Raw genomic sequence first — 27,544 nt, 5'->3', positions numbered from 1 at the left:
AAAGTTTTGTGCGTTGAATAATCAAACAGCGTACTAAACAAGGAAGCTGCCTTCTACTTGAGGGGATGAGTCAAACATTAGATGGGCTGACCTTTTATTTTATGTCTTATGTGAGATATTTTACACTAGGGTTCTCAGAAATGTTCTGGCATTACTCAATATGTTTTTTTCCCCACCTTCTACTGCAGTGCTCGTTGGGTGAGTACTAGCCCTCGGTGTTACGTAGGCAAGGCATATATATACACACATGCGCACACCGATATATTTGGAAGTAAGGATAACATATAAGCTGTTTATAAGCAGAGTTTATCACTACCAGTGGATCATTTATCCTTTGCTGTGAGGACACACCTGGAGAAGGTAGGATACCAAATGCCAAGTGCTACGTCTAGAGTTTTGGTAGTAGCTTTATTAACCAGTGTCCATGTGGGTGGCACAGAGTTAGGATGTTCCAAAGGGTTGAAAGGAGTAGAACTCTGTCACCCCTTGCCAGAGGCATGGCGCTGAGAGGAAGCTGTCCTCTAGGATCAAAAGAGTATATTAGTTACACGATGCCGCTAGCCATGCTGAATAACAGCTGCTGCTGTACTTTTCTATGACAGTGTTAGAGGCAAAGGCAGAAAGTCCATGTCAGCAAACATGAGAATAATGGGTGCGATATAAAGCAACCAGATGAGCTGGGTCAGCTGCTCTGCATGTTACAGTTCCAAAGCTTCTGCCTGCCAAATGGTTGGAAACACTGGCTGGTATTGCAGCTAACCAAGATTTTGTTCACCTTTCTGCTCTCAGCTTTGCTGTTTACAGAAGATTTTGCTGATATTTGGCAACAGAAGTTAGAAGTTTCTTGTGAGGTTCAGCTGAAGTTGTGGGCGGTCAGGATCTCTGATAGTTAGGATGATTATGAATGTGGATGTTTTAACCTTAAGTGCTAAAGGACAAATCCCAAGTAAATGGGAAATTCGTGTTTCCACTGATTTTTACAGAGCTTGGACTTTCTTCAGAGTAAAGAATATATCTTTTAAATTCTCAGCCAGAGTCTTTAAAAGTGTTTATTCAGGGAGGTATTGGCTGAAGCTCTGAATGCCGTCCAGGCATATTCCCTATAGGCTTATTGTTAACTTCAGTGGGAGACTCTGGGGCAGGATCCCTGCATGGCCTTGAAAATCTCAGTGCCGGAAGATGTTCATGACCTTTTGGGCCAAGAATCTAAGCACTGGAAATTCAGGGCAAGGCTCTCCACCTAACAGTACTTTCATTTATTTTGTGAGAAAACACACGTACGTACTTCTTTTCAGGATATTGTTGTTTGCTAAAGCACCCACGAGAAAAACAGGAATCAGCGTTGAGTTTTTATTTCTGAAATATACTATGGTGTTTAATTAAAGACCCAAGGTTGTACCTGCAAGTGCAGTTTTTATAACATATGTTAAGAGACTAACAAACATTAACAGTGTTGGGATACAGTCACTTGTTCATTTTGACTGTTTATTTGTCTACTTCTTTGTATTACAAGAATGGCTGTGAAAGATGGCGTGGCGTCATTTGTTCTGCTCACCCTAAAATGTACTATTTTGCATGCAAACATTTGTTTTATTCCACACAGGAGTAGCTCCATATAGATACGCGCTCATGAAATCAGGGGAGCTGGACAATGTTGTCCAAGATTAATCCTCTCTTAGGGAAAGAGGCTCCCAGGGAATCCTTTGATGGTCCAGTTACTTGTACTGAAACTGGGGAATTTTCTGTGGCTTCTTCAGACTTTAATTTTAAGACTGAGGAACCAGGCCACTTCATGGCATCTAACATGATGAGCAGGAGAGCACAGGATGCTAATTTAGTGGAAAGAGGTACATCAGATGGCAAACATGCTGGCAAGGGTAACGTGCAAAGAATAAAGAATCAAATCCATCCGGCTTGCACGTTCACAGCTTCCATCTACAGCTTTTAACTTGTCTGCTGTGCTTGGCTCCTTTCCAATAGAAATCATAACGATTGGAAGAGACATGCACGGGCTACTCTCCATCCACACCAGAAGACACAGTGGGACGCACTGATTGCTGACAGTCTAATTCAGTAACTTTGCTGAGTGGAGTACAGGTGATGTATTGTCATATACAGCTGTATCTGGCTCCTGCTCATACACAGGACTGAGGTAAACAGCAGGCAGAAGGTGGAACAAGATTTCCAGGTAATTTGGAAAAGAGTTTAAAACAATACAGCTACAGGTAGAGTCAGATGGGAGGTTTTCAAACTGCCCCACCAACTCTCAACATAGTGTTACAGTTATGGCTACTGACTCAGCTTCTTGGGAATAAGGTTATATGTTCAGGAGATTTAAACCCCCAGTTTTGAAAGCATTTTCTTTTTCATACTGTTTTTTAGTTTCAAAGCCTATTTAAAAGGTTTAGGTGTTTTTCAAATGAAAATCAGGTAGGTGTGAACTGGTGCAAGGCTTACAATAATTTGATCAAGTATTAAGGAAGTTCAGCACACACAATAATCAGTTCTCAGATATTTGCTTTTCAGCATTGCTCTGAGTATGCTGACCAGTTCTTCTCCTGTGGAGCAGCAAAATGAGAATTTCTGCTTCATACGTGAAGACTGAACACAGTTGGGTCTCCAAACCATTTTTTACATTAAATATATGTATCTGTCCATTGTTCATATTCTTGTAGCTGTGAAGGTCAATGACTGCAAAAAAGACAAGGTTTGGAGGGAGAGACGATATTTTTCATCTGGAGAAAAAGTAGAGAAGTTATTAGGCACTTATATCGTAGGTTTGAAATGTACCATGATAATGTCCAGTGGGAAATTGAATTTTTGTTTCCAAGGCTATCGTTTGAAGATTTTTCTTTCATTTGCCCTTGATAAGCAAGCCTTGTACATCAATTGCAGAGCAGTTTTAAAACAACTAAGGAGGGCTCTGTGTGGAGGACAGTGTAATCTGTGTTTGTTTGGTTTCTCACAGGGAATGCTGGTGACCTACAACTTTAATGAGAGTAACAGTCAGTGGTTCCTAATTCAGATCAGTTTCCTAGTGTGCCTGAGGCAGTGACTTGCAGTCTCAGAAGAGAAGGGAAGGCTTCCAAATACTGTCGTTTCAACATGGGAATCATTTATTGAACTTAGTAGCATGATAAATTTTTTCAGTCAACCTTGTTACTGTTTATGGGCATGATTTGTCATCTGAGTTTCTTAATCTTTTTTTCTTTCTCCATGCAAAAGATGCTCACCACTTGTAGCAAAAGGTGATGGCTGCTAATATTTAGCTTAACTACTAACATACATGTATGAGGCATGAAAAACGGGTTGTGAGGTCACTTTTTGCTTTTTTCAATGGGAGGATGAGGAACATCTGTCTTGAATGTTCCAAGAAAAAAAAATCTCAGTATGCAATTTCATGTGTGAATCTATGGTCATCAGCAAGATGGAATGTGATCTCTTGGGGATGATTGTATCGTTTTTCAGAGTGGAGCAAAGAGGGCAATGTCTGTTGGAGGGTTTTGAGTAATGGCTTTGTAACGCTTAATGCATTCCATGTTTTGTTAGCTTTTTTCCTGCTTAGGGAGGGGAAATATCCACATGCCAGAATGTCATTCATGTTTTAGCATGTTATGAAAAGACTGTCATTCATGTTCTAGCATATTATGAAAACACCCTGGAGAGCCTAGAATAGTCTAGAGAGGCACTCGGAATAGCTGTGTATATAGCTTTGAAGCCCAGGTAAAAGTCAATTGGTAACTCAGTTTGACATAAATTTGCAGAATGTAAAGCCTTGAAAACACAGTGACAGATATCAGATTAGAATCAGAGGTGGGCCCACTCCTCCTGTGAGTGCCGTCCCCCTCTGCTGGTTAAAGAAAAATGTTAAAAGCCGAGATTCAGGTTACTGTTTACATTTATTTTAATGATCCAGAACTCTTCAGGAGAAGACATACCTCATCCCAGTATACAAGGAATTTCTAACAGGACTGGGCAGGGCAAGATCCCTGTAAGCTCCTCGGAGGAAGATTATTGCCATGCCTTTGTTGCCATGCCTGAAAAAAAAGAAGTCGCCGGGGTCTTTGGGAAGGAGTATCTTTCAAAAACACAACCCACCTGTCCAGCAGAACTACCAGGCCTTGCTGGAGATGTGCTTGAGGAATAAACAACTGTTCAGTGATGAGAGTTTCCCTGCTGACATCAGCTCTATTGGAATGGGAGCAATACTGAAAAAACTCCCTCGAAATGTACAGTGGAAGAGGCCACATGTAAGTGATTTTTAGTGAATATTCTCATGTAAGAGAATGATTGGAGTTGATAGACAGCAAGTAGCGATAACATCAAGTGGACTTACTCTTTGACTTTGTGTGCCTTAATGCCTTCAGAAGTGATACTTACTGTAGCAGCTGTCATTTCAGAAGCCTGTGTACATATAGTTTCATAATTGCCTTTAAAGCATTTATTGCCAGAAATCATAACCAACTTTATTCAGTTTATATCCAATAACACTTAGAGCAGGCAGGGAAAGCAAATGAAGGGAATGAGTGGAAGCTGATGTCCTTGGAATAAGTAGCATATTGGCAGATGTGATGATTCTGTAGGGATTCTGTGATGTCAGTTCTTGTGGTGACAGCCTCTCTCCTCAAAATTGAGAATCTTAATGTTTTAGAAAATTTCTGAATTTTCAGACCATTCTTAGCCTTTGGCCTCCATCCCATGGACCACATACTGTTGTGATGCTGAAAGCTGTTACTTTCCTAGGCAGTGGCAGGTGCCTTATCCTCTTGCTTGTCTGTGCTTTTTTTTTTTTTTTTTTTTTGCTTTTCCCCATCTTAGCTGTTTAGTCTATTCTCTACTGTATCTGTGCACTGTTTCCCAGCTTTCAAGGTTGAGTTTCTGCTATGACCAGTAACTGATCAGCAGTGGGTTGTTTTCAGTTCTGAAGCCTCTGCATTTTACTTGTGCTCATATTTCCAAGGTCCTTGCTGCTTGCTACCCCACGCTTAAATGGAATGAACAAGACTCCTAGGACCAAGCTGTGATCCCAGAGCAGGTTCCCATAACAAATTGATAACAAGTCTTGCTGGCCAAGACAGGGTTCTGGCACAGTTAGAGAAACCCTATTAGCTCTAGCCTTTTACTAGCAGTGGCAATTCTGTTCTTACTGAGTCATCGAGGAGCACATTGATACTCTGATCTTCCTAAAAGCAGTCATCTGGGAGATTCAGTCTCCTTGGAGGTCTGCAGGTAATAGCACATAGCATCTCCTAGTGAAGTTATTTTCTAGCCATCAGATTTTGTTAAATTTAACCAATTTCTTAGAAGGGCCACGTTTCTGCAAAACTCAAGAAAATCAGCAGGAAAGTAGAGGCACTTTTCAAAAACAAGCAGGAGGCCTTGGAAATAGCAGCCCTGGTTCTTGGGGTTTCATACGTAATTCCATCGCAGATAGTCTGTATTGTCAGGATCTGGCAGAGCACAAATGCCATGCTTAGGGGCCTGAGCTGGCCTCTGAGGGTGAGACAGCTCTATCAGCATAGATGTATTTGAAAGGGTAGGTGATATAAGTCCTGGTCTCTACAAAGCTCTTCAGGTCTGTAATTCTTTCTCTCCGCTCCAGCGGAACGGCATTGAAACTTCATCTTTCTCTCAGTCCACTCTAAAGCTACTTTAAAGCTTCCTGAAGAAGAAGACTACCATTTGCTCTGATGCCAAACTTAGCTCAGCAAAGACTCTCTGATGAAGGATGCTGTGTATCCTTCAGTCCCTTGGCTGCAGAAGAAATGCTGAGATTGTGCTATTTGGACTTCAGCCTTGTAGCCTTGCTGTATCTATGCCTGATGGCCTGCAAAATGATGAACGTCCAAATTCACCATGGATGGGAGCTGATGTCTAATTACTGTAACAGCCTTTTCAGGATTTGCCATTTCTCTGCAACTGCCTGAAGGGATAGCCAGCAGTGTGAAAATAAACTTGAGCAATTTGTGGGTCATAAGAGTGAAACGAAAGTTTGGCACTTAAGTTACTGAGTTATGCCCAGAAGCATTTGTGAGAAGAAAAGACTAACAGCATAATTTCTTTCTGGATGGTTAGTCAAGAATCATGTTCTTGTCACATTACCAGAAAATTCCTTAGCAGATATCAGTTAGTAGCTTGATTGTCAGTCAAATCACGGTGACATCAGCTGTATTAGCTGAAAGTTAACAGTTCTACTTCTGCCACTGTAGCCTCTTTTGCTGAAACTTGTCAGCAATTATAGAGGAGGTGGACTGGCAGGTCTGAAGGGTTGTCTCCTTACAGAGATACTAGTGAATAACCATACCGATGAGTCTGAGCACTGCTAGTTTATCTCTGGGTCTGTATTTGGTGTAGGCAAAATTTGGTGTGCCTAGGCATGTGTCAGAGTAGCCTGGGTACCTGACAATACTGGCATTACATCTGAACTAGAGTAAGCTAACTTAATTATTCTGAAATCAGGCAGACGGAGTGTTTTTGTCATATATCCATGAGTTTTTTACATTCCAAACGATGAACTCACTGCATCTCTCATCTCATGAGATTGCAGCTCTGCAGACAAAGTTCTTGACTTCAAGCTGAAATAGCTCATGTTAGTAACTTGGCTGTCTTCCTCTTCTCTTTGGCCATGTGCTTCCCAGGCTTTGCACAGAACTCCAGTATTTTATGCTGCAAACAGAAAGCAACTTGACCTCTGCCAAGGATTAGTGGGTAAGGAAAAATTCCTTTGTATAAATATGTAAGTGGCTTTATACAGAATAACATTTTATATGGGATTTTGACTGAATCAAATTGGGACAGAATAGGTGTACATGCCTATGTTGCTTCACTTAGCATGGTGTGGTTTAAGCAATCATTAAGGTGGAACAGGCTCAGTAAAAACCTGGCAAGTGTCAGGGTGGAATTTGAAGCGTGACAGTTATCTCCACAAGCTGAAATTGCTGTTCACTTTGTTGCTTTTGTGCCTGCTGCTGTTGCAATGGGAAATTACTGTATGCACTTAGTGGTCTTTAGCGGTGCTGCTTGACAACTGAGCAAGAGACCACAGAAGCAGGAAAATTTGAGACTTCTGCTATCTCCATGCCTAAGAGCTGAAGAGAATGCATTCTCTTCTCAGCTTTGAAGTTGAAAAAATCATTTTTGTACCGCGTTACCTGAGGTAGAAGGATATATTAGCATCTGCAAAACAGGGCAGGATTAATTTTTATTAAATGCTGTAAGCTCTTAAACACAAGGTACAGCTTTGCCTGGGAGATCCACTGGAAATCATTTTCCTCTTCTGAAAAAGTGTTTTCAAAGAAAAAGGGAAAGGTTTTGTAATAGTGTTTGTACAAAAATGTGTAATGCCAGTAAAAAACAGAATGTTTACACTGACAGCTATTTCTTGTTAAATTTGTCATTGAACCAAACAATATCTAAAGGAAAAGATCTTGGGAGAACAATTATAAAACAGTCACAGTTTAGTTAAATAAAGCACACATCTGGTCTAATTGTCTGTGTATTGTTCATTATAATTTTAAAGACATTAGCACAACAGCTCTTCTTCTAGGATCTTCATAGAGCTCCTGAACTTGGCTGACAAGTCTTGTTTTTCAGCCAACCACATGTGTCCGTTTGTCTTGGCACAGGGAACTGCTGGTTCCTGGCTGCTCTGCAAGCCTTAACATTCCACCAGGACATCTTAGCTGCAGTCGTGCCACAAAACCAGAGCTTTGAGAGGAAATATGCTGGCATTTTCCACTTCCGGGTATGTTTGCTCCACAGGAGCAAGGGAGGTCTTCAGAAATCCTGTCGTGTTTTATGTCAAATCCTTGGATAATTTCTATAAGGTTTCCTTGACCAAGGGCAAGCGGCCAGGGGGTGTCCTGGCCTGGAAGGCAGCCCATCACTACTTCCACAAAGCAATGCAGGAAGGGGGTTAACCTGTCTGAGGATCTACCTCAGTTTGTCCCTTCTCCTTCTCCCCAGCTGGGCCCTATCCAATATTTTAATCAAGACAGATGTCTTAACATAGCAGCAGCAGTCATAAAGGCCCTGAGTTTTTACTCTGCTCTTGCTGCAGCTCTGCCACCCTGCAATTGGGAAAGCCTTCCCCGAAAGCTCAACTGTTCCTCATTTCCCTATTTAATCCCTCTTTTACACCTGACACATACTTTGTTTTCTCCTTTGTCTGGGTAAAGCTGATGAGTTAAATCTTTGGGTGAATCAGCACCTCGCACTGATCTAGTACAGTGCATAACCCAAGGCAGCTCATCCTGATCCCGCAGCTAAGCAATCCCGCCTTGCTTTGAAGGGAGGTTCCTTCTGAGGAAAATATCAGTTCATTCCTTTCCCCTGACAGTTCTGGCACTTTGGTGAATGGGTTGACGTGGTGGTTGATGATCGCCTGCCGGTGAACGAGGCGGGGGAGCTGGTCTTTGTTTCTTCAGTCTATAAGAATGTGTTCTGGGGAGCCCTTTTGGAGAAGGCGTATGCTAAGTAAGTGACTCATTCTAAGTTATTAAAATAGTCTCTCTGAAACATGTTGGCTTGTGCCTGTGCAGTTTGTACTTGTTTATAAATGCATCTCCTAGGCCTTGCCACATTTGGAGTGTAGTAAATGGTTCTCATCTTTCTATTTTTAAAGAGTAAAATCTTCCATTGCAGTAGCTCTTGCCAATTCAGGCCCCTGAGTATAAATCCAAAGGTTTAGGATATGAAATGAAAACAAACGTATTCTAGGGGATTATTCCCTAAGTGGTTCCTTATATAGTGGGTTGGCCAAGATGATGGCTTCTTTGCAAACACTGCAGAGGAATGGAAGGCCAAAGATAGAGATTTTCAAAGGTGAATGATTGCTGATGCCCGTCTTCATCTATTACCAGTTTGAGAAACCTCCAAGGAGTTTCATTTTGGGAGTTTGTTGATGAGTTCTACTTTCGTCTTGATAAAGGTTCCTGCTCTGAGATATTACAAAGCCTTCAACTTGTTAAAGCATTAGACAAGTCACATGGCATACTGAAAATATTGGCTTCTTTCTTTGGGTTGTTTTGTCTAGGGTGGTTTATTGGGACTAAGAAGAAAGCAACAAGTCATAACTGATGGAGTTTGTTATTCTTGGGTTAAAATAATCTGAGCTGGGAAAAATAAGCAGAGCAGGAAAAAATCTAGCTAGTATTGAGAGAAAGATCATCCAGAAGGAGAGAAAGCTCAGCTATATTCATTTGGTGGTAGCACTAGAACAAAAAGAGAAAGTTACTCTTCAGTAGTGAAGAAAATCAGATTGGAGGCTGAACTGTTAAGGAGTATCAGATATGGTACATTGTCTGGTGAGATATTCAGGCAAAATTTGCTAAGGCAGAGTTATCAAAAAAGCAGTGATGGGCATGTTCTTGGTACTGCTTAGTGAGGAGATCAATAATGGGTGAAGCAGTTCTTTTCAGCCTATTGCCAGTCTTGGACTCAATGTGCTAGATACTCTTCTTTCTACATGCCAAATATTTCCCTAACATTAAACATGAATTACACCATACTTAAAAAAATGAACAAACAAAAAAACCAACAACAAACCCAAACCTTCATACCCCTTATTGTATGCTTTCATTGGCACATACCTCTCAACCTATTGTCTGTGTACTGTGTACTGATGTCTTTTTTTGCTAGACTTTACGGCTCCTATGAAGATCTACAGATTGGGCAAGTTTCAGAAGCCTTGGTGGATTTCACAGGTGGTGTTAATATAAGGATCAAGCTTCCAGCAGCTCCTCCTGATCTGTGGGATATCCTGACAAGAGCAACCTACAGCAGATCTCTCATGTGCTGTCAGACACAGTTAGGGGTGAGACTAACGGTTTCACAGCTACAAGTCTTTCCAGTCAAGTTTTCCTCTGCTCAGTTAGATGCTGCGATTCCTAGAAAGCAAGCTGGCACATATGACTTGCTGTAGAAATCATGTTCTTAAGCTTAAAGATCGCACATGGATTTCTTCCCTCCCTGCTGCTCTTCAGCTCCCTATTGAGTTTAGGATCCTCCCTATTATGCTTTATCTATCAAAAAGTCTCTGTTGAATAGGGACCTCTCATTTTTCAATTTTTATTAAACAATTATTCCATTTTTGCAGATGGTGACTCTTGAAAGCAAATGGAAAATGGTTTGAAAGGGGAAAAATATAAATCTGAGCTCCTAATAGCCACATTTTTCCTAACAGCCATACTTTGCTGTATGTTTGGAATTGGGAGCATGATCACCCAAGTTCCCTCATAAACTGTGGATCATTGGCTAGATCCACAGTTCACTCTCACTTCTAAAAAGTCCAAGTTAGGTTTTCATTTGCAGAACAGTAGGGTTTTCCAACAGCTGAAGTATTAGCATGAGGTTTGGGAGCCGCGATTTGAACTCGTGTTCTGAACTAGAACCATCTCCATTTGCTTTTGAGAGTCACTGCTTATACAGGTGTATGTTTCTGGTATTGGTATAAGCCTGCTGTGTAGGTAGGTTTGAAATAAAAGGCTTATTTTCCTTCTGTTTCTCTTCCCTGTATACAGGCAACAAAGGTCTTGAAAAATGGACTTGTTGCTGGCCATGCTTACACAGTAACTGGTATTAGAAAGGTAAGAATAGCCCTGATATCCTGGGTCAAGACTTCTTTGGATTTCAGAATTTTTGTTGCAAACTTAGGTTAAGCCCTCCCTCATGGCAGCTGTAATATCTTCTTAATATTTTTCTCTTAGTCTAAGGTTAAAAGAGGTGGGACTTAGTAAAGATTCATTTTCAAGTTTGTCTAGTTTAGTATGTGACCTTCGCAGTGGTTATGGATCAGCATATCTCTATGAGTGGGAATGAGTCACAGGGCTTCACTGAGTGCATCACTTACAAATGGCATTTGTGTATGCTGGGAGGATGAGCTGAAACCTGCTCAGAGTAAAAAGCCTTCTTCTGCAGTCAGTACAGGACCCATAGAGAAGAAAAGGTAATTGAACACAAGGGCCAAAACATGAAAAGCTGGAAAAGGAGATGTGCCTGAGAGAAGGGAACCAAACAGGGCTCCTGTACAAAGTAGCAGATGAACCCCACTGATTTGTATAAGTGTCGTGGGGAATGCCCTAAAGATATCTGCCTAATGGAATGGGACAGTAAAATAATAGATCCTAAGGAGCCCAGCTCAAGCTTTCTCCTGCTGGATTCTTGGCAGACTCCTCTTGTCCAGCTTCAAAAACAGATTGGCAAGGATTTTCTGAGACTTTGGACAGTGGTATGGATGTGGGGGAAGGCAATGTTTAGCATTTCTTCAATAGGTGCTTGGAAAGCTGTACGAAATGAGCTGGATGCTGCATGCCTGTGTCTCCCAGATAGAGCAGGAAAGTTTTAAGTACAAGGCTTCATTATTGATGTGTCTGTCAGTTTGGCTAGCTGTGCTCATGGGATGAAGGGACAGGCAGGAGTTAGAGACCAGCTGAGCTTGTTGGTATGATCTGAAGTCAGCCTTTCTGCTGTGTGCTGCCAATGTAACTCCTAGTAAACCTGCCTCCCCCTTCTCCCACCACAGCATTTAAGTTCAGGAGGCAGTGCTCTATATGGCCACCCCATAGGTATAGTCTTCCATTGCACTGTATAGGATTTAGCTTCACAGTAGTACAGTTCTGCTTCCATGAAACCACGAAATGAACAGATGTTGGAAAGGAGGATCAAGCCTCCAAGTTAGGAATCTGTGAGATCTCTGGTTTCACCTAGAAAAGTTAAGATAAAGCATCTTAGTTTCTTCATGCTTGCATTCAGAGTTGTATGTTTGTAGTTTTTATTATCATGCTTGTTAGCATCTGTGATATGAAAAAGATGACAACTGCTGAGATGTTGGCAAGCATAGTGTTGTTGTATGTTCTGCAGGTGACCTGCCAATATGGACCAGAAAACCTAGTGAGACTGAGAAATCCATGGGGGAAAATTGAATGGAATGGAGACTGGAGTGACAGGTGAGGTTGAAAAATGGAAGGTTTGATGCTCTATATAAGGGAAAGTTTCTTAAAGGAAGGATGCTGCCATCTTCAGACTCAAAATAACAATTTGAGAGATTTACGTTTCTCCAACGTTCAGTGCTTGTGTAGATGGCCTCACTTCACACATGCAGCTTCAATAAGACTTGATTCTGCTTTTCAATTCTTTGAAGTGCCAGAGGAAACATACTTGAAAATCAGATGCTGTGTGTGTTGCTGTGATCTAGATGGTGTGTAAAGTGACAGGTTATAGCTTAACAATTCAGGAGGCTTTAAACAGGATATTTAAGGCCACTCAGCCCTTTATCCCAAGTGGGACCAGGCCAAGACCTCCATGTGCTGCAAAGTGTTGGAGTTGGGTGACTAAAGGAGTCCTTCATCCTGGCTGCTTGGGGAAGCATGTAACTATTGAGGCAAATGGGCCATATATTTAATTTGCCTTGATTTTTTTGATGTGAAAGACGGTGGTTTATATTCCAGACCGTGAGCAACTGTAGACTTCTAGACCAATTCTCTATGAATGAGAGTATGTTCCTTCTGTCCCAACTTTTTTTTTCATTTGCTGCACAGGCCCCATTTGCTGAAGCTTGGGGATGGGGAGGAGGGAGATGAGCACAGAGAGGTGTTGGGAATATGAGTGACTTTCACCTTGTCTGCAGAGCCGTACTTTCTCTGCGTGTCTGCCGCATAATGACAACATACCAGCTGTTGCTGGTATGAGAGTATAATGAACAGCATACCATAGGCTTGCCTTTTAAATTACTCCCAGCTGCCTTTTTTGCTGTCCTTTTCATTCGTTATGCCAAGCACTCTTCCTATTATGTCTCTTTTGACAGAAAATTAACCGGAGGTCTAGATATTTTTATTTTAACTACTAGGAGTCTGTGTGTGCAAGTGAATGGAACAGCTAGTGGAAGTGGAGCCTTTCTACTGGAGAGAAGTGGAGCTGTTTAGCTATCTCATACACCCTGTATACTTGTGGAGAGACTGAAACGGCTGAAGGCATAGGGGGCCTATGCTCAGCAAGGGTTAAACATGGAGATCTGTGGGGACAAGGGTTTTGGCATCCTTTTATAGAGGGGACCTATGTTTTCTGTATTGAATTTCAGGCTGCATTTGCTTAGTCACTCCATACTTTTTGCCCTCAGCTCTTACAAGTGGGAGTTGCTGAGCCCAAAGGAGAAAATTTTGCTGAGGAAAAAGAAGGAAGATGGAGAGTTCTGGTAACAGTTCTGTCTTGCCTATCCTCTCTCTGATGGTAGCTCTGGGGCTGTGTCTGCAGACAAAGCAGTACTTTGTTTTCTCCTTATGCCAGCTAATTCATGGTATATGTGACCTGTTTTCTAACAGACCTGGCTTGCTTGCTCTCCATCTCTGCTTGATTATGTGAGAGGCAGTGCTGTTCTTAAAAAAGGCAGGAGTGAGGGAGAAGTTGGGCACTGCCAGATCTCCTAGGGCTGCTGGGAGACACGGCAACTTTCAAGAGCTGTTGTCTTACCTCTTCTTTTTAAGGTAACTTTAGGAAGCTCCTGCTTGTTTTGCTTGTCGTTTCTCTACAGCTTGTGCCACGAGGTGGCAATGTTGTCACTCGTGTACTTTCACTGCGTTCCCTTTGGTGGCAATATTACTTCAATCTCTGCCGCTGTGTTTTGCAGAAACTTGAGTCGTGCGTTTGCTACTGATAGATGCTGCTGCTGGAGCAGATGCTTGCTTCTTTACTACGTAATAAAATTTGAGCATTACCATATGTAACACAGAATGGCGTGGCTTTGAAGTTCCCTGCTCCCTTTCCTTTTCTTTTAGTGAGCCATATGGACTAAACTAAGCTGCTGACAAGATGTCTTTTGGCACTCTTTTTCCCAGGATGTCTCTGCAAGATTTTAAGATTCATTTTGTAGACGTTGTGATCTGTAAATTAACTCCAGACCTGGTGAGCCAGGAAGATGGGAAAAAGTGGATGTTTTCACTGAAGAATGGGAGATGGGTTAAAGGAAGCACAGCAGGAGGAAGTCTGGGATTCTCCAAGGGTGAGGGGTGCTTAGCAGTCTTTTGGGTGCTCTGTGGTGTGACTCTTCTTTATTGACTCAATTATTAGCACCCTTGTACTCCTTAACACAAATTTGACAACAGAACGTTCTCTTATTTCTTAACACACGAGCATCAGAAATAAGCAGCTAAAGAACACTGTCTACTTTCTGCCATCACAGAAGCTGCATTGCTTGCAAACATAGGGCAGTAGACTGGTTATGGTATGAAATAAGCTGCAGGAGTCTTAGGATCAGTTGCCAGCCACCTTCTTTGGAGCATTAGACTTGTCTGTTAAAATTTGGAGAGCATGAGGATGCAGTATTTTAAGTAAAGTGATTAGGAGACACAGAGGCTCAGAAGCCTTCTGGAAGCAGGTTAGGTAAGTTCTGAAGTCAGTTTTATATTATATAGTATATAGTACATAGTATATAGTATATAGTATATAATATATTTATATAGTATATGATAGAGGAATAATCAGACATTTATAAACAAAATAATTTTTAACAGCAGTTAGGCAGAAATGAAGCTCCTTGGTCCTAACCTTTCCTTCAGTTTTATAGGAATTTTACCAGTAAACTTGTAAACTGCACCCTAAGATCAAATCCCAGTGAGTTCTGGAGGCCCAGACAACTTGGGATTCATTCAGTCTGAGCCCAAGCATCAAATGGGAAGCTAGCAATCAATCTTGAGATGGAAAATAATGTCTAAGTGTTTTTCTTTTTTACTTCTTAGGCATGTTTTGGATGAACCCCCAGTACTGGTTGAATGTTTTAGCCAGTGAAGACAGTAAGAGAAACCTGGGTTCCTGCAATGTGGTTATATCCCTGATGCAGAAACACAGCAGCAAACACCGGAATCGAGCTCCTCACCTCTTCATTGGCTTTTCACTCTACAAGGTGTGAAGTATAGCAGGTTCCCTATATATCCAGGAATAAGTGGCTGTCACTAGGAGAAGTGAGAGTTTCCCCAACCAATTCTCTGCTTATCTGAGGGTCTTGCAGAACTCCCCTCTTACTTTGAGTGGAGCTAGAGGTTGAAGTTACTGACCATGGGGAAAGATTGAGGTTTGTAAAGGCAAAGGCCCCAGCTGCACCTGCATAGCTGCTCCCCACCACAGATACAGCCTTGTTGTATGTGTGACTAAGACGTCCCTATCTGACACGTTCTCTGTTTATTTTCTCCCTGCAGGTGGCCCTACAGGTGAGTGTTTTGTCACCACTACTGGATTGCTGAGAGACCTGTTCTGACAGCACTGAAGGTGTTGTGTTTGCCTTTGTTTTTTTGGCTGACAGCTAGTGGCAGTATATTCAAGCTCACTGGGGCATTACAGTAAGTCACTATTAATGCAGAACTATCAACCTACTCTTTTGAAGAGTAGTCATGTCAGGAGGTCTCAGTGGTCTTGAAAAGGGTCGTTAATTGCGTAGTATCTGCACTAGATCTTTGAAGGTGTTGAAAGTGGCATCAGTGTTTATTGGATCAGCAGTATCCCTCCCACCATTGTGGGTTGTTATTCCAGTCCTTGGCTGTGTTTGAGCTGGGCTTGCTGTAAGTTTCAGAGGAGCCAGTATCACCTTTTTGCTGCCTCCCGGTCTTTGAGGCAGGAACTGAGCCTGTGTCCCATATAGGCCAGGGATCTTGTAGGGTAGCTCAGCTTCCTTCCTGGCTGAGGATGCTCTGGAGCTGACACTGCAGGTGTTTGCTGCTTTGTCAGACCAGCTGTATTTCCAGTATTTTCTCTTAAAAGGATCTTTTTTGATCTAAGAAAAAGTTTTGGAAGGTAAACTCTGTTGTATGTCCCAGTTTTTAACGAAATCTCAGAGGATTATTCAAAACACAGAAAGGCTTAGTGTCTTCTATCTTGAAAAGGCACACTTTCCCCTAAATACTACTCAGAATACCACTTAAGTTAGAATTTCTTTGAATTTGAGCTGGCATAGTATTAGTTGGGCTACGATCAGAGCAGTGCAGTTGTATTCCAAGTTACTCTATTTCTAGCATGGTAATCATGAGGTAAGAATCCACTCCTTTCTGACTTAAATGTTTTGGGCACTCTCAGGGTTACAAGTGAATTAAATTTCCTGGCAGAGGGAGCCTGAGCATAGCCCTAGCATGCGGCTGTGCTGTACCCAGAGGGAGCTGGTGGCAGCCAGGTGTTTAATTTCAAATTTGTAGTGGTTGCCAAGATCAATATAGAGAGACTGCAAACTGAGAGCATCTAAGGACACTCCAAGGAACATTGTGAATTCTGGAGCACATCTGAAATGCTTGTATATCAGTGCATGCAGGAGGCAATGGATGCTTCAGTCCTTTCCCAGGGCTATGATATGCTTGGTATCAGTGAGACTTGGTGGGCTGAATCCCACATCTCAAGTGCTGGGAGGGAGGGCTACCAGCTCTTCAGTAGGGTAGGCAGGGCAGGAGGGGTGGTGATGTTGCTCTGTACGTAAGGGAGAGATTAGGCATACAGCCCATGCCTTTAGGGATGACATGGTAGAGAGTCTCTGGGTGAGGATGAAGGGGATGGATGGCAAACCTGCTATCATTCTGGATGTCCACTTACCGTACACCCACCCAGGATGGTGGCACGAATGAGCTGTTCTATAGACACGTAGGGGAAATCCTGGAATCAATTGCCCTTGTCCTTAGGGAGACTTGAACTTCCCGGACATAAACTGAGACTATTGTGACCAGCGAGTCTGGGAAATCCCTAAGAGCATGTTGAAAATAAGTTCTTACAAGTTATGAGTGAGCCAGCTAGGAAAGGTGCCCTGTGAAAATGTGCCCTGGTCAAAGAAGAGGAATGGCATCTCCATTACTAAGTGGGGGAGTAAAATGGCTAACTGTAAAGAACAGCCAAGACTGAAAGGTGACAGTGGTCTTTGTGGCGGGGATATTTACTTGGCATTCCACTAGGCCCCCAGTATTATTAATCTCATTTATAATGTTGCCTAGATAAACACTTTATCCATCCTTCTTTTGTAGAAAAGTGCCTGTGGAGTGAAATGTCTGTAAGAGCCAAGAATGACAAGTAGTTCATTGACACAGGCTAGGGATTAGGTTGCTCTTGCAGTACATTCAGATCCCAGGTGCTCTGCTACTAGATACCTAGTGCAAAGAACAAACTGAGGACAGAGTGCATGGTACTTATGAGATAAGGGGAGCTCTCTGGATTGTGAGGAGCAGTCTCTAGAGCATTTCCTGCCTGCAGTCTTTTCTGCCAGTATGCAAATTACTTCAGCAGTAACTTAAAGTGGCAGAAGCCACATCTTTTCCCAGTCCTTGCTCTGTTTCTTGTAAGTAGTATTATAATGTTGATAAGGTTGTAGGAAGCTCCATTCTTTGTCATTTTAATATTGGGCAGGTTGGATGGAGACAGTCTTATGGATTCTCTTAGCTACTTTTGCAGTAGAGATATCTGAGATCTGAAGCCTCTGTGCCATGCCTTTGAATTCCCTGTGTGTCATTTGTTCCATTGTTCAGCTGGTACAGAACACATTTATCCTGTATTTCTTCCCTAGCAAGAGGAAATCAATCAAAAGCTGCCTCCAGCATTCTTCACCCGGCACCAGCCTGTGAACAAGCGCCAGGTGTTCCTTGATGAACGGGAAGTGACTTGTGACTTCCACCTGGAGCCTGGTGTCTATGTGATTGTGCCATCCACTCTGGAGCCTCAGCAGGAGTCTGAATTCATTCTACGTGTCTTTTCCAGGAAGCACATCCTTCGGTGAGGTGCTGCTGCCCCTCTGTCAGCACCCAGTTCTCTTGCTTGGTGGGACAATCTGGACTTTCTAGTCTAGTGGGGCATCATAAGAACTGAAGCATGCAGCACGCTGCCTCTTGGAGAGCCTGATTCTCTCCCAGCTCAGGATGCTCAGTGCCTGAAGTATTGCTTTTTGGTCTTATCCTTTTGAGAAGCATTGAGCTAGGCCCACAAAAATGATGCTTAAAGCATGCTTATGTTTAGGAGTGGAGAAGCACAACACTTAAATGCACCGTAGATTTGCCAGGGGTCTCTGCTCATAATGGTGGAGGTGTTGTATCATGCTTTGGAGACTTTGAATGCCAGCAGCCACTGGAGAGCCATATAGACATGGTGGGCTTACCCTAGTGCATCTGTAACACTGGGGAAAATACATATGGCACAGCAGTGGCATGGGGTCTGTACCTGGGGGTGGGGGATGCCACTTGTGATCAAGACAAACAACTCTGCAGTATCTCCCTAATGTCTTCTCTTTCACATCCCCAGGGAAATGGGTGGGAACACCAGTTTCATCCTCTCCAAGGTGAGTGGATATAGGGGGAGTAGAAGGCTCATGGTTCTGTTTTCAGTTCTTGGATGTTTGCTTTTTCCTGTCGTTCTGAACTATGAAACGGGAGAGTGAGAATGTGAGTGTTCATGTTGCAACACTTTACAAGTTGTAGCTTGGGTTTACAGGCAGATTCTTTGACCTTGTGAACAATTGAGGCAAATTTTTAGACACCATTTTAGTTACTGTTTCACAGCTGTTCTTTTTTTCTTTCATTGACACAATCTTACTCTGTAGTCTTTGCTGTTCACAGCTTTTAGAAAACTTCTTGTATTCCTCCCGGCTTCTTTCATGCCTTGACAGGCTTGAAGGCACTGTGGGATCAGAATGTGATCCCACTATCACAATACAGTGATCCATAGGTTGTTTTAAGAGCTAGGCTCAGTGGCCATATATGTGTGACTGTATCTTGTGCAGGGAGGGTTTATAGCATAGTCCATTCCCTTGGCATAAACAGGGCCATTCCTTCTTTTGTCCCTTCCATTCTCCTAAATGTATATATTCTCTCTTTGGCATGGATTGAACCCTATCCTTTTTTTTCTTTCACAGCTTGGAGTGGAAGAGAAATGTTTTTCTACACTGAGTGTTATCTGAAATTTGATTTCTAAGAATTAGTATTCCTATGGGGTAGGGAGCTATCTAAGCAGAGAGTTGCATTAGTGATGTAACACTGATTGCAGTGGTGAGGGGAAGATGGGAGAACATGGGAGGAGAGCAGAGTTCTGGAAAAGCTTCTTCAAATAACTGTATCTTGAGTGGCCACATTTTTCTTCCTTAAGCGTTTTTATTTAATTAATTTATTTTATTTAATATCCTGAAGGAAATTGTTGATAGGTATGAAGGCAAGATCTGGGAGGATTTCTTCACGAAACATTTTGAACAGGTAGGTGTGTGCATGCGCCACCAGGGGAAGCAGAGTTATTATGTAGTTCTGTGATAGCAAAAACATCTAACTGTGCAAGGGATGTTTAGATATAGAAGTATGGGGGACAGAGAGAGGCTGTGAGAGGCTGGGCTATGTGTACAGTGTTGATTTCACGCAGCAGTTTTGACCACAAAGCTTTAGGAAGATGTTAACACTGAGACAGGCAAACTCCTGAAACTTACTACTGTGGGACATTGTGGATGTGACAGTATCAGCACGCTCCAAAGGCATTAGCAAACTGATGGAGAGCAGATCCATAAACAGATACTGAAGGACTAAGCATGTATGTACCCTCTAACATCTTTATTTCAACAGCCACGAGTGCCAGGGAAATGAGAATAGAGTGTGGATGCTGATGAGACTCGCATGCTCTCCTTAAGCATAAACTCCTGTCCCCAGTATCAGGGACAGAACAGTGGGATGTGTTAACCAATCCTACTCTGTTGGGAATTTCTGCTCTCACTGGGGCGAGTCACCTGTTAGAAGACAACACACCCTGAGAAACCGAAACATGTCTCCTACTCCTTCATCCCACGGTGATAGCAGCTACCTTGCTTTTAGAGCTGAAATACAGTTCTCCTTTCAGAAGGGATGGTTGCATTTATTCGGTAGCATACCCTGCATTTAGCAAGCACATTTTCTCCAAAACATATTAGCATTTCTGTTAGCAATATTTTGACAGAAGCTTTTCCTAACAAGAAGCAAATGCTTTTGCTTCTTGAACGTGTAGAATTTTGATTCTGAGAGTGGTGTGGCTTTCAGATGTGCCCCAGAGAACTTAGCCAGGAGCAGACTGTAGCTCCTGCAGGCTGAGAATCTTGTCGTATTCAAAGGAAGCCTTTCCTATTGATTTTCACAGTGACGGGAGTGGGGCCAGAAAATTGGGATTTAAGATGAGACATGCTGGGAAGACAAAAGAGGGAGAAAAGAGATTTAATGATTAAAGTAATTCTCTTTTGTATCACAGAATCCTGAAATAAATGCTGTTCAGCTCCAGAGGATCCTGAATAATGTATCTTGGAGACGTAAGCGCTGAGAAATAATTTTTCTGTGAAACAAACCTTTCTAGAGAAAATCTTCAGCTCCGATATCTGAAAATGAAGATATTGTGAGCAGATTCAAACTCTGAATCTGATCTCCAAACCCAACATGACCTCAGCATTGATTCTGAAACCATCTCTCATTTCATCCTGTGCTGCTGCCACAGCGTTGGCAATGCCACTGCTAGAACGTAAGCCTGGTCTGTAGGCAGCCGTGCAGTGCAAGGAAATTTATCTTTGTCTTGATGGACATGGTTCATATCTGCTGTTCCTATGCTTGCTTACTTTCTATGTGTGCACAGGACTGTTCCTTGGTTTGTCTTTGTGTTTGGGAGACAGGTAGCCTGTCTTACTCATGTTTGGGGCTGTCTTTGTCCTGAGGTCTGTGACACCTGCTCTGTGCCGGTAGCAGTTCAGCAGTGGCTGCTTTCCCTGAGCAACAGTAATGGTGTTACAGATACAGTGATGGATCCAGTTTCCTTTCCCAGTTTCTTCAGTGGTATCAACCCATGCACAACACAAAAATACACCATTCAGCCATTATGGGCAACAAGATGAATAAGAGACCGATATGGTGACAGTTTCACTTAGATCTGCCCTCTTTTCTGCAGAGGTGTACTAAGATAGCTCTTCTGTTTTGGCAAAGTGACCCATCAGGCCCTGTCTTGTCCATGAGAAGACTGTGTTGAACGGTCTTTTTTTTGTGTGTGATCAAGGTTAAGACATGAAAAATGTTACAGTACTTAATTCATATTTAATAAACAGGACTATTAACAAGATTAAAACATCTTCACTTTCTGCAGAGAAGGCACTGGTGAGTTATGGTTCTGTCTCTTGCTCCGTGGAAGTCTGCATATGATCTAAAGTCACAATTTGGAGTGAGATTAGAGTCTCTTTCTGCTACTCTTCATTTAATTTATGTATGAACCAGGAATGCTAAGCTTAGATGCAGCATCATGTTTTTTGGTGATGTCTGTACTTTTAATCATATTAACAGAGCTGGCAGTGCCTCTGCGAGAGAGGGAAGGAAGGATGCTTAGCATGAGGCAGGGAGAGCAAGAGAGAGATGTTTAGTGCAAGGGCTTCAATTAATGTGCAGCACAACTCCCCAGAGCTCTTCAGGTCAAATGACTTTGCTCGTGATCCTGCAGTTTGGCATTACAGGTTTGGAAGTCTTTTCCTTCCATTCCCTTTAATAGCTGGAGACAGTGTGCTATGTTTTACTCTGTATTACATGCCTGCAGGGAGCTCACGTTGGGTTTTGTGAGACTAGTAGAATCCATCCTGTTGCATCATATTTTAATCATCATAAATGATGCATCTTCTCAGGCGGCTTAAAAGTTACACAAGGGCTTTGGGGCCCGAGCCATCTCAGATGAGAACAAATTTTGTCAGAGTCCATTTTTCTTAGTGATATTCAATGTGCTCTCAAAACAGTCTTTTTTTTATCCTCTCCAGATTTTTGGAGTTTTCACCTGAATTTCAGTCTGGACGCCTGCCAGAATATCCTGGCACTCCTGGATGTATCCTCCTTAGCGTGAATGATACTTCTGGCTCATTTAATACTTCACCAGAGCATTATTTCTTAGGGCAGATTGAGTGTCATTTTGGTTTCTTAATGACTGGAACATGGCTGTGCTTTTCGAACTTCTCATCTTCCATAATAACACTTCAGTTACAGCAGAATGGGATAGGTTTGAGAAAGGGTTATTTCCTGCAGCTTCTGATATCAGCAGCCAGGCTTCCATTGATTTTAATGGGAGGAGAATCAAATCTATGAGCTAAAGTTTGTTGGCTAAGAAGTCGTTATCTTCTTCATATTAGAACTGTGCCGTGACTATTACAGTAGCTATGAGTTTTCAGTCAGTGTTTTTTTTTCTTATTTTGTATTATTATTTGTATTTAGTTTTATGTAATGTACATTCTCTCATGTTTAAGATATTCTGACCTTAATTATTCCATGAAGCTGAATGCCACTGGCACACTGAGTATCCAGGAGTTCCGAGTCCTGTGGAAAAGGCTGCTTTTCTACCTGGTAAGTAATCATTTCTGTGTACCACTGCAATATTCTCCTACTCACAGTGCCTTTGTTGTCCTCTGCTGTTGTTTACAAATTTGACTTTTGTTTGTTTGCTTGCTTCCACCAGGAGGTTTTCCAGAAAAGAGACACTAACAGATCAGGAAAACTAGACCTGGTAGAACTGCGTGCAGCTGTACAGGAGACAGGTGTGTGCCACAGCACATCTTGGTGAGGCTCATCGTCTTCCTCAAAAAGGGAAAAATTGAGCTGGAAAAAATCTTGACTTGTTGGCAGAGCCCAGAGAGAGTGGGAATTATCATAAGCTGCACGATCTTAGCCATCTATGCTTCCCTTTTTAGCCAGGCCATGAGTAGGAAATACTCCTAGCAAATTCCCTGCAAATGCTACTTGACATGCTTTCTTTATCAGCTTCCTCTGGATTGTCTTTTTTGTTTCCTCTCCTACCCTCTTATACACAGCTGCTGTTACTGCCTTCCATTCACTCATGAGTGAATGATGCCCGTTTGTGTTTTATTACAGCTCTAGCAGGAACAGGAGTATAGGTGACCAGATTTGACCCCTTTAGAGTTTGAAAGAGCTGTCTGCACCTGAAGGGCTGGTTTGGGCTCGTTAGCACTTGATAAACGTAGGGGAAGTTTGAAAAAGCAAACGACTGGGAAAGGAACTGAGATCAATGAGTCATGTACACCCAGAAGCATACACATTTAGCTGCCCACAACTGGGAGTTGCCCTCTCGTAATGTTTTTCATGTTTTTATTTTTTTTCCCCCTCTCCTGAAGGCATTTCACTCAGCAATGAAGTCTGTAATTTGATGGCGATCAGATATGGTGACCCTGACTTGAAGATCAGCTTTGAGAGCTTCATGTGTTTCATGCTTCGAGTAGAGATCATGGGAGGTGAGGCTCATGCTATGCAACTGGCCAGGGAAAACTCTGCTGCCCAGCTAAACCCTGGCCCTTCCACAACTGTTCCAGCTGGCTGTACCTAAGTGAAAATAGAAGGGTTGGGTTTCTTCTCAGAATACATGGAGGAATTCATTTAAAGCAAGGGACAGAGGAAATGGAGCTCTATATTTTTACCTTTTTGCCAGTCTTTTTCTACAGAAATCAAGTCTGTATGTATCAGAGCGATTTAGCTCCCTCAGAGAGCAGCTCTGCACCAGTCTCTGTAGGAGGCAGGAAAATTACAGATGGAAGCTGCTTATTTTCCATATACCTTTGGTTGGACTAATTGTGATGGTGAGACAGGTGATACTTTTGTCTGTGAGCTCATGCTATGGACACCTCCCACATGTCTGAAACTGAAGCTTGTGAGGCTTGGGACATCATGCTTTTGGACATACGACAGCAGCATCTGAGGAGACAAGTAGATGGACAGAAAGTAACGTGCCTGTCTTTATTCAGGATTCCTGGTGTCCCAGTACTCAGGGACCTTCCAGTGAGAATGGGGGCTTACATGCATTTGTGAATAGATTATAAACTCGTTCTTTTCAAGACAAGGGGTCACAGGTAGTGCTGATCTCTTGGCTGTCAGGTTAATGCTCCTCACTTCCTTTTTTCACAGAGGCCTTTCGCAACTTAACACAAGATGGTAAAGGGATATACCTACGGGAATCTGAGGTAAAGCCTGTTCTCTGACTGACAAATGCAGCTTCTTTCATTGCAAGCAGCACTGTATGGTTTGTTCTCCAGCCTTAAAAAAGGTATCTCTATCTGATCACTTAAAGAGTAGGTCAGAAACAAAAAGGAGCACAGGCTCTTAAGTCCTGTGCCTCCCTGTGGCTTCTACTCCTTCTAAAGACAAAAAAAAAAAAAAAAAAAAAAAAATCTCCAATATTCTATAGTTTGGTTCAGTTCTGGATATCATAGGGCACTCTTAGGAATGGGTGAGTTTATCCTACTTTCCTCATTATTTTACAGTGGATGATGATGACACTGTATTCTTGAAGGAGTGCTGCAAAGGAGGGGACAGCAAGACCTGTACTGCAATAAGGAAGGCTGCTTTCTATCAACTTGCTGTGTACGTTGGAGTCTGGGCTCTTCCCTGCAGTTTACCTCATAAGAAGTCTTCCCCCTCAAGCAGACTTGACCTACTGGCTACAGACTTGTTGCACTGATATTTTTCTAATGAATACATTTGTTTTGAGTCCTATTGCACTTCAGACAACCCTTCTGAGAAGAAACTGCTGGATGCCAACTGCTATGGGTGCACCATGGAGCATAGAGGCTGAATTGTTAGAATTACCTATTTAATGCTAATGTTACTCTGTTACTGTTATAATTGGCACGTGCTGTGGCAGTATCTAAAGGCTGTGCCTGATGATGGAGCTTTATTGGGACAAGTAACTCTGAATCTAGGAGAGAAACTGCCCCTGCCTGAAGTGTCTTGTCATCTAATAGTGAAAATCCAAATTCAGCAGTTGCTTGGCCCATGATAGAGAGCTGGAGTCTATGTGTTGTCGGGGCAAGGGGCTGGGGAACTCTTCCTTGGCCATGACTTGGAAAGATCATTTGCAAGTATTCAGACCATCTCTTTTGCTTTCATGCGTCAGCATAGCTCTACTGAAGTGAACCTAAGGTGATCTGACCAGTTTGTGGACCAAGCCTCCAGCTCTTAGTTGAGATGGAGATTGTGATGCTTGCAGATTAGTTCAGAGCAGAGGGTTCTCTCCGCGAGTTGCAAAGCACAATACAGTGAGAAATAAATGAATCCAATGTTATCTTTAAATCTCTGGAGACTGGCAGGGAATAGATGTTCAGTGTAGCATAATACAGGAGCAGTCTGGCAAAGAGACTGGTAAACCATTTGGGTTTTTGTTGGTTTTTTTTTTTTGAGAAGCAGAATGAGAGAATGTTTATGTGTGAGTTGTTAAGTGATTCAGGAGCATATAGGCTGTAGTGTTAGAGAACATACTTGAGGCTATTCCCACCAAACTCTGTGTTGGAGTTAGCTGACGCATCTCTCTTTAGGACCCTTCTTCATTTTCTTACCATTTAGTTGTTTGGCCTGGAAATTTCCACACTAAGTGCTTGGTACAGGTTGCTGCTTTGGCTTTTGCATTCCAGAGGACAGCACAATTGTTCTTTCTCTTGTGCACAGTCTCCTTAGACCACTGAATGCAACAGGGTTCCAGGAATGATTATATTATGGAAGATACTGTAGTGCCTTTGTAGGAAGGAGTTGTAACAAGTTTGCATGGGCTTATGCCTATACATGAACCTGAGCCCAGGGATGTACTTTCTACTGCACTGAAGCCTGTGCAACAAGCGTATTTAGAGAGAAACTCCACTGTGTACGTGTTCTCAATCAGGAGGCATTAAACAGCACAGTGTGTTCTTTATTCGCCAGAACAACCTGTTCCTAAGAGTATTATTTTCATGCTCTTTTGATGAGTAAACTGTTAGAACGAGATAAATAGCTGTATTTTTCACTGTTTATAACATGACATATTTATCAGTTATTGTGCTGTGTTATTGTGTGTCACTGGAGCTCAAGGGTTCAGAACTGTGGGGCGTAACAAGTCAGAAGGAGCAGGGACATCCAGGACCCTCGAGCAGATGTCATGATGCTGTCATCCTGCAGGGCTCCCAAAGAGGCTATTTCAGCTGCCCCCACTACAAAGCACGTGCCCTCTCCCAGTTGCCATGCCTCTGTTCCCTTTTGTGACTTGCAGCTGAACACAATGGAGCAAACTAAATAAGCCTGATTTAATTTGCACTCAGCTCAGTGGGTGATGTTATAAACACTGATTTACTGCATGTAGGAACAGCACTAGAAGAACCAAAAAGGTTGTAGGAGAGAACGTAGGTCTTGCTCTTTCGGCATGCTCTGAAGGAGATGGTCCCAATGAGGGCCCTAGGCTGACATGAGTGTCAGTGTGCAGAGTTCTCAGCAGTGCTCTGCTGGACATGATGAGAAGTAAATCTGTCAGTCCCAACTGGGTTTGCTACACAGTGCCTGTTGGCAGTGCTGCAGGAAGCATTACAAGGCCAGAAGGATGCTGGACAAAGCTTCAGTAGCCACTGCCCCCAGCCTTGTGCAGAACTGTGGTGCAGGACACCCAGTTCCACGTGGCAGTTAATTTCAATTTTGTACATATTGTTTTATATATATATAAGATTTCGTATTTATTTGCTTCATACCTATTTAATGCAGAGCAAGGAGATTATTTTGCTATTGATTACTTGATCCGGGAAAGAAGCAGAATTTGTGCCATGCCATGAATCACTAAGCACTTGCAGCAATAAACTTTATTGAGCCACGTGACTTGCTGTTACAGAAATATAAAGAATGCTTTACTGGAATGATTATACCAAACCATGTACGATTCAAACTGAATTATCTGGCTCACAATAAAAATGTTTTTGGCAATGGCACCTACTCAGACACTGTGAGGCTTTTATATTGCTAACAGAGTAACGTTTGCTGGGCAATTCTGAAGATATATTACTCTTCATTTACAATGTGCGTTGTAGGAAAGAGTGGTTTAAAAGGCTGCTGAAGGATGCATTCGTTTGTAACCATTGTATTTATAGAGATGCTGAGCTATGCAGTGGGCGGCATTGCTCGAGCAGAAATAGAAGAAAAGTGAGGCTGTGAGTTGGGACTGGTATTGCTAATAGAGGCTTTTCTGGGGGTGAAAGACAGGCGCAAATAACAGGAATAGCAAACAATAGCTGGAATGCGAAGAGGAGCTGGATAACAAGGCATGCTGCAACAGTAAGACTGATGTGAAATTGAAAAGAACTCTGCAAACAAAATACTCAGAGCAGGATGCACGCTGCTGCATACGGCAGAGGTTTCCTGGATGAACTTGGTGCAGCTGGGGCAGGGACTGGTCATCCTCACTGCACATGTCCTGCATTTTTAGGACTTCTCTCCAGATGAGAACAAGCTCTACTCTCAAGCCTAACGAGATTTAAAACAGGTGAACACTGAGATGTGATGTGTGATGAGCCTGGCTGGAGTCACTGTAAAACGTGGCCTCAGTGGAAAGCTGTGGCAGAGACCTGACATCTGACTTCAGGGAAAAGAGAGACCATCCTGAATCAAAGCCACTGCCACATCCAAGTGTTCACCTCCTCTGCTGTCCTGCACTTTTACTAGGAGGCTGAATTCATGTAATAGGATTCCAAGTTCTAAACACAAGGTCTTTTATTTCTCTGTGAGCTTTTCAGGCTGTTTTTAGGCTTTTCATCCAAGCATGTAGGGCTGGAAAACTTTTCTCATCC

General features: G+C 42.5%; 1 protein-coding gene across 1 annotated transcript; it reads left to right on the top strand.

Annotated features, from left to right (window-relative positions):
• Nucleotides 1–213: 213 nt before the first annotated feature.
• On the top strand, nucleotides 214–26,693 carry LOC100544747 (calpain-14). Its single transcript, XM_031552316.2, has 23 exons — nucleotides 214–360; nucleotides 1,981–2,188; nucleotides 3,917–4,250; nucleotides 6,639–6,708; nucleotides 7,626–7,744; nucleotides 8,339–8,475; nucleotides 9,640–9,814; nucleotides 10,521–10,586; nucleotides 11,860–11,945; nucleotides 13,115–13,189; nucleotides 13,830–13,993; nucleotides 14,730–14,893; nucleotides 15,186–15,197; nucleotides 17,519–17,724; nucleotides 18,247–18,283; nucleotides 19,128–19,190; nucleotides 20,200–20,257; nucleotides 21,731–21,795; nucleotides 22,239–22,307; nucleotides 22,420–22,498; nucleotides 23,093–23,209; nucleotides 23,877–23,932; nucleotides 24,233–26,693. Exons 3-23 carry the CDS (start codon nucleotides 4,020–4,022, stop codon nucleotides 24,257–24,259), a joined length of 2,076 nt encoding a protein of 691 aa, XP_031408176.2. The 5' UTR covers nucleotides 214–360; nucleotides 1,981–2,188; nucleotides 3,917–4,019; the 3' UTR covers nucleotides 24,260–26,693.
• The last annotated feature ends 851 nt before the right edge of the window (nucleotides 26,694–27,544 follow it).

This window comes from Meleagris gallopavo, chromosome 2 (genome assembly GCF_905368555.1).
Source record: "Meleagris gallopavo chromosome 2, MGAL_WU_HG_1.1, whole genome shotgun sequence".
NCBI lineage: Eukaryota > Metazoa > Chordata > Aves > Galliformes > Phasianidae > Meleagris > Meleagris gallopavo.
The sequence above is the reverse complement of the archived record's forward strand: the minus strand, read 5'-3'. Positions and strand labels throughout refer to the sequence as shown.